We start from the raw sequence: 6975 nt of genomic DNA, 5'->3' as shown, positions 1-6975 counted from the left end.
TAAAACATCTCAAGACAATAATCTCTAGACGGTGTGTTTTCTCAAAGTCATACATATCAAGACTTGATTGAAGAGTGGATTTTGTTTAAAAAGTCTTTATTCATATTTGATCAGGGAAAAGGACAATCTCCATGTCAACTTGTCACCTAATCATAAATTTGAATTTACAGGATTCGCTACCCTAGACACTGCACCTACTGACAAAACAACTTAAAATGAACTCCCTTTCCATTCCGTAAAGCCATAGTGTGTGATTCAGAAAGTAAACACAGCCCCCTGCAATAGCCAACACTGGTCCTTGGCCTGGGTGTCCGAGAGCATTAACTTCACAGCCCAGCAAGTACAAACATCAGTGGAACAACGTGAATTATAGGCACCAAATTAAAAAAGAAAAGTCCACACTGGTTGAGACGAGCTACTCTGCATGTGAACGTGCATGCCAATCCCAGCAGCTAACAGGGAAACAAGCTTCCCTGAATCCAAGTAACGACACTGAAGGCAAAATTCAAAGCTTTTATTTACCCAGGTCTTTCTAGAGCCTAGATGTTTTTCAACGCACCAGAAGATCCGCTATGATGACTCAGTCACACTTGGATCAACATTCACACACCTAAGCCTTAAGATACCTTGTCCACTATTCCTTCCTATGTCTGAATATGGGAATACTTAACTACTCTGCTCGTGCACTAACTGCATTAAAAATGAGATTTACTATCATGACTTTTTCTAACTTACACAGCATAACAGTTAACTGCAATACAAACTTTTCCTAAGAATGCCCAAATGGAAAATACTTTCAGTGTTGTGGTGGCTGACATACCAACAGAATACAACTAAATCAGCTATTCTGCCTCTACTTCAAACTTTAGTCTAACTTCAGTGGATAATCTCATACCTACCTATCTGCCAAAGCCTTGTGTTTTAACTACTTCCAACGCTCTTAACTGTAGCTCCTACAGTTTGACAGAACTTTGTCCTCTGGATATCTGCATTTTTTTTATCAGAATTATAGTCATGGCGCTATATTAGCTGAAGCTTTTTCTAGCAGACCACTGATTTAACTCTAAAGCCAAAATAATTAGCAACTAAAAATGGCTTTCCAGAGACAGGAACAAAGTAAAAGGAGCTACTATCTTTGTGTTTCAAAGGGTACTTTTCTTAAAAATACAGTCCAGAAGACACATGGTCTACTAGAAAGCTTCCATTAATCACAATACTATGACAGTCTCATGACAGTGTCTTCAGATATCCACCGGGGAAAGAATGCTATTCAAAGGTGTGATGGAAACACCAGTTAACAGGGAGAAGCAGCCTTAAAGCACAAAATACACCTACCAATTGGGGAGTAGGGTGACGAAGTGGCTGGCTACTTGTAAAGGACCACAATGTCTCCCTTGGGATCAATACTCCCTTCAAAACAAACTGTGCCTCCTTAATTATTGCTGATTTAAAATAGTACATTTTTACAGAGCTATGTAGTACCTGACGCAGAAAAACAATCACATAAGGAAGCATTTATTTGAGGTTTAACATGAAATCATACAAATAAAATGTATATAAACAAATCCACATTGAGTCGTAACACAGATAGCAAAGGACAAAGTAAAAACAAAGAAAACTAATTGGCAGCTATATACAGTTGGACACAGTTGTGTCTTGTACACTAGAAAGTCTTTTACAAAATAATCATCTTAGATCAACAGAAGACCAATCTTCAAAGTCGTCCTGCAAGATGGGTTACGTTAGCATCCCTTCCTAAAAACAAAAACAAAATAGCAATTAGATTTGTGAAACTTGGACAAGCTTTCTAAGGTCCACTTTCATGAATTGCTTTAAGATCTCACTTTATTCTTTTCTTCAATTAAAGATCACATGCATATTTATTGGCAAAATACAGTTTGGGTAATTAAGAAACTCACCCTGGAGTTCTGAAATATTAAATTCAAATCTAGGCAGTAAAGAATCGGGGAATACAATCTTCCCATATTCATAAGTTGAACTGTGCTAGTAACTTAAGGTCTACTAGAAGCATCTCTAGTAAGCCAAGTAAAATGCCACCACAAATTTCTAATAGGCTTGGTTCATTGTATTATGTAAACATAAATTGATTTCTGCATATGATCTTTAATTTATATCCCAGATTTAAAAGTTCTTGTTTTGGTTTGTAGATTTCACTATTAGCTATAAAAAGAAAAAGCAAGCATTAAATCTTAAAGAATGAACACTTAAAATGAGGCTCCACAATTGAAATACAACACTAAACAGAAGACCAAAATGATTAAGCTGTAAAAAGGCATTTATGTACTTTAACTCCTGTAAAAAACCATTTAAGTTAAGTTTAGACACTTAATCTCCAAAAAGATTAAAAAAGAAGCCAAAGTCTGAAGTTTTCCACTTTAATCTTTACGCTGGTACATGAAGTTGGAAGAGACCATACCACAGGACAGCGTTTTCTGGTGTATGCCTTGCGCTCTGCCCGCAACGTGCGACCCCCAGAGATAGACGTGGTCAGGGTGACACACGGCCTGCAATGAAGTTCCCGCTGGCGGGTACAAACAAGGTATAATGTCAGAGTTAGAAGACAACATTCTTGTTTTCCTTAAGTTGTACCCATTTCAGTACTTTACCTGTTAATAGTTCTAAAAAAGTTTAATTATTCCTCTAGACCACCTGGCACACAAAGCAAACAGAAAAACTCCTACGTTTTTCTGTATTACTAAAGAAGATGAGATAAGACTTTAAAGTTAAAGATCTATAGACACTTTAGGCAAAACAGGCTTATAAAAGCAATTTTAAAAAAAATCAACAATTTAGTAAAAACAGGCTACACATTATTTTGTTTTTACTTATTTTCCATTTGTCTATTGATCTTTAAATTAAATTAAGACATTTCTACTGCTGTCTTGTACTTTTACACACACCTGTTTTCTCCAATGTCCTCCTTTAGTATGGCTGGTAATTGTTTTGGTGATTGCCACCCCCTCGAGATGCCTTGCCGTAAGTGCTCTGTTGGCCTATTTTGAAAAGATAAAAAAAAAGAAAAAAATTTATTAACATAGTTTTGTATGAAATAGTTTCTTTACAAATATCAAAACACACAAATCTTTGCATGCTAAATATTAAATTAGGATATTTTAGCGGCCATTGTTAGTCATAAACGATACATCCCAGTACATTTATAACCATCATACTCTCTCCATATTAGTATAATCGCCCTATGACTATAACATACTTCAAAAGCTTAACTCCAAGCAACTCAATACATGGAAAAACCCCACACATACAAGTATTTCAGAATGGGATTGCACAACACTGAATTTTAATATCATTGGCTTATGAAATTAAGTTAAATATTCTTACCACTGTAGTCTGCATATCCCTGTCCATATCCATAGTTCCCATAGTTATACCCAGTATAATCATATCCGCCATAGCCACTATAGTTTTGATCACCACCATAGGCACTATTGTAATTTCCATATCCTTGATCATAATAGTTATTAAATCCTTGGTTCCAGTTTTGGCCCTGACCTGAAACAATGCACAATGATTGTTAGGCAACAACTTCTGACCCCCTATCCTAAGATGACACATTCCTAACCCTCAACCTGCAAATCCTGAAAGATGATGGACATATATATTGCTACCTGCTTAAGAAGTGTTTTTCCAGTCATTATAACAAAAAAGGGGGCAGAAAGGCCAATTGTGCCAGTATCAAGCTTCCTAAATTATAATGCAAAAGCCATTCAGCTTCCATTAAAGCTGAAGTGAGGTAGGCTGTCCTGCTTAAAACGACTCCAGCCTGAGAAAACCCATCACACCATGGTGTATTATGTAATGGTATAATTTTATCAGGGATGACATCAATCACCAAAGTGGCCACACTCTGAACAGATTTTCAAAACTAGTAAACTCGAAGAAACTCCCCCTCCTCGCTTCCCACTTTTCCATGTTGGAATGCTTTGAAGTTTAAATTTAGCTTTGCTTTCTCCCAGGAGCTTGTTCACATACAGCAGCATACGGCATAGACCCTGGAGTCACTTCCCAGGAATGAAATCTTACCTCGGCCTCTACCCCTAGTCCCACCTCGTCCACTGGCTGCAGCGCCTCTTCCCCCTTTCTGTTGCTGCTGTTGCTGCCTATATACTTCTTTGGGTTGTGCAACTTTGATTTCACACTATAAACACATTTAAAAAAAAACACATTTTTTACTGAAGTCTAAAATTAAGCCATTTTAATTTTTTTTAAAAAACAGACTAAAAATTATTTTGCTAACTCTCAAAGTTTTCACTTAATATGATTAAATGGCTTTACCTTCCCAGAACCAATTTGATGGTATCTGCTTTCTAACAATTTCTTCACTGGCTCTTCATCTGTGTATGTGATAAAGCAAAATCCTCTTCTTTCATTTGTTTTTGTATCCATGGGAAGTTCAATGTTTTCAATCTGAAATCAAGACACACACTCAAAATCTGGCAAATTAAACGATCCAAGGGTTTTAGAACGACACAGGTCTTTTTCAAACTTCAACTTAACATGTTACTCTAACCAGACGCCTTCTGTCTAAACACTAATGCTTTGTGATCAACTTCGACCTAGAGCGATTTGCTGTACACGTGAAGCACTGAAACGAAAGCAAAACGTTCTTTATTTAATAACACTGACCACACTAATGTACCCACGTTGTGGCCAAAATAAATTAGGCAATTGATTTCCATTGTAGCACAGAAAGCATCAATTAAAGGTACGGTCAATGCAATGAGCTTAAGCAGTAATCCCTTCCTCACACGAAGCATGAATTCATTCTATAAAAAACAGACGAGGGATGAACTTAAAAAAAAAAAAAAGCGTAAATATAACCACACACCTCTCCAAAGGCTCCAAAATATTCTTTAATTTGTTCTTCAGAAGTATCTGGGCTCAATCCACCCACAAAAACCTTTTTAGGGGGCTCTTTCCCTTTTAAAGCTTTGGCCCTTTTGGGATCTATCAATTTGCCATCGAGTTTGTGTTCTTTCAGTTCCAAAACCTGGAAGACAGATTTATTTAATCCGACAGCGGCACGCAACCAAACCCCAGAACGATTCGCCAAGAAAAAAAAAACAAAACAAAAACCCCCGCGAGAGCAGCTCCGCCGCGAAGACCCGCTCCTACCTTATCAACACTAGCAGCGTCTTTGAACAGCACAAATCCGAATCCTCTAGATCTGCCCGTGACTGGATCTGTCTTAATCGTGCAGTCCACGACTTCCCCGAACCGAGACAGATACTCGGTCAGATCTTTCTTGCTCGTATCCCAGCTCAAGCCTCCAATAAACATTTTACTAGACAGAAACAGAACCCACATTTTATTATTATTATATTTTTTTTTTATTAAATAACCTTGGCAGTTAACTTAAAGCACGCACACACCCCGGCGCCCCCGGAAACGATGCCCGCGAGGGCGACGCGCGCCCCCCGAGCAGCAGCCCAGCCTGTGTTTGTTTACAAGCCGCGCGCAATCGGGTCACGGAAACCCCAAAACCCCGGCCTGGCTGACTTCAGTCACCGCGAGCCGGCCCAGCGGGGCAGACCGCTTTTCCACGCTGCACGACACGGACCCCGACCGACGCTTTTTAAGGTTTTGCAAAGGGGTCCGGGGTCGGCGGGGGAGGGGTAGGGAGGGAGAGGCAGGCCCCACAAACTTCCCCAACCAAAGTAGAGGCCCCCTCCCCTCCCCGACCGACCCTTTTTAAGGTTTTGCAAAGGGGTCCGGGGTCAGGGCAAGGAGGGAGAGGCAGGCCCCACAAACTTCCCCAACCAAAGTAGAGGCCCCCTCCCGCTCCCCGCCCGCCCCGAGCTCCCGCGCAAAGCTGTCCCCTAAAGAACCCACCCCCCGCACCGCGTCCCCGGGAATCCGATGCGGGGGGGGTGCGGGACCCCCCCCAGCCGCCTTGCACGGGGGGAAGGTGTGCAAGCCTCGAGCGTGCGTGCACAGTGCCCCGCACGCCGGGGAGACGGCGCGGGGAGCAGGCCCGGGGACGCACACAATGCAGAGGCGGCGGCGGCGGCGGCTGCAGCAGCGAGTGCAGCGGGCGAGCCAGGCCGGCCCCTCCCCCGCCCCGGGCCCGCGCCGCGCCTGCGCACTGGCGCCCCAGACGCCGCCGCCCTTCCCCCACCCTCCGCGGGGCCCTCGCTCCCCGGCTCCCCGGCCCCTCAGGCCGGCGAGGAGGGGGAGGGCCCGGCTGCGGGGCCGGGAAGGGGCAGCGCGCGGACAGGCGGCCCCCGCCCCCCGAGGGACGCGCGCGGGTGGGGGCGGGGAGCGGCGGCGGCGGGGGTGGGGGGGAGGACAGGCGTGCGGTACCCGTCATCCTGCTGGTTCTTGCTCGCGTTGATCTTGGAGCCCTCTGCGAACTCCTCGATGTTGCTGTACTCGTTCATGTCCTCCATGGCGGCGGCGGCGGCGCTGTCGGCGGGAGCGGGGTGCGGGCGCGCGGAGCGGGTCGCGGCGGCGGCGGCGGAGCGTTGTATGGAGCCGGGCTTAAGATGGCGGCGGAAGAGATCCGGCCGCCGCCTGCGCCCTCCCTTTATAGCCGCCGCGCCCGCCAATCGCGACGGCGGCTGCGCGGTGACGTGGCGCGGGCCCCGGCGCGCCCCCTGCCGGCCGGAACTGGCGGCGAGCGACGGCAGCAGCGGGGCGAGCTGCCGCGGCGCCCGCGGCCGCCAATGGGAGAGGCTGCGGGAGGCGAGCGGCGCGGGAGCGGCGGCGGCGGCGGGGAACAATGGCGGCGGCGGCGGCGGCACATGGGAGAGCCGGGGCGGGACCTCCATGGCGGCCCTGCCGGCGAGGCCGCGCGGGAGAGCGCGCGCACGGGCTCGCGGCGAGGCGAGAGCCGGACGGGGCGTTAGGTCCCGCGGCCGGAAACCCCGCGCGGCGCCGACGCAGGCCCGCAGCAGCCCCTCTTGCCTGCGGAGCCTTTGTCTCCGGCGTCCGGTC

The 6975-nt window shown here is 45.9% G+C and overlaps 1 protein-coding gene across 4 annotated transcripts; it reads right to left on the bottom strand.

The window, feature by feature from the left end:
* Positions 1-500: 500 nt before the first annotated feature.
* On the bottom strand, positions 501-6880 carry HNRNPDL (heterogeneous nuclear ribonucleoprotein D like). Of its 4 annotated transcripts, XR_001149118.2 has the most exons (9): positions 6343-6824; positions 5155-5323; positions 4868-5029; positions 4315-4446; positions 4063-4177; positions 3361-3531; positions 2922-3014; positions 2438-2542; positions 501-1755 (listed from the first exon to the last, which is right to left on the bottom strand). XR_001149118.2 is itself a non-coding variant. In XM_012745426.2 (8 exons), exons 1-7 carry the CDS (start codon positions 6807-6809, stop codon positions 2944-2946), a joined length of 1287 nt encoding a protein of 428 aa, XP_012600880.2. In that variant the 5' UTR covers positions 6810-6824; the 3' UTR covers positions 501-1755; positions 2922-2943. The 4 variants fall into 4 exon arrangements, 2 of the variants coding, with proteins under 2 accessions (XP_012600880.2, XP_012600881.2); XR_001149119.2 differs by lacking the exon at positions 3361-3531 and having other exon boundaries at positions 6343-6880; XM_012745426.2 differs by lacking the exon at positions 2438-2542.
* Positions 6881-6975: the final 95 nt, after the last annotated feature.

Source organism: Microcebus murinus, chromosome 29 (genome assembly GCF_040939455.1).
Source record: "Microcebus murinus isolate Inina chromosome 29, M.murinus_Inina_mat1.0, whole genome shotgun sequence".
Lineage (NCBI taxonomy): Eukaryota > Metazoa > Chordata > Mammalia > Primates > Cheirogaleidae > Microcebus > Microcebus murinus.
Note: the sequence above shows the minus strand (reverse complement) of the source record. Positions and strands in the feature narration are given on the sequence as shown.

Coding starts and splice junctions, on each gene's coding strand:
- HNRNPDL (XM_012745426.2), bottom strand. CDS start 6,809: ATGGAGGTCCCGCCCCGGCTCTCCCATGTGCCGCCGCCGCCGCCGCCA. Junction 5,324..6,342: donor AAGAACCAGCAGGATGACGG/GTACCGCACGCC, acceptor GTTTCTGTCTAG/TAAAATGTTTATTGGAGGCT. Junction 4,447..4,867: donor ATTTTGGAGCCTTTGGAGAG/GTGTGTGGTTAT, acceptor TCTTGATTTCAG/ATTGAAAACATTGAACTTCC.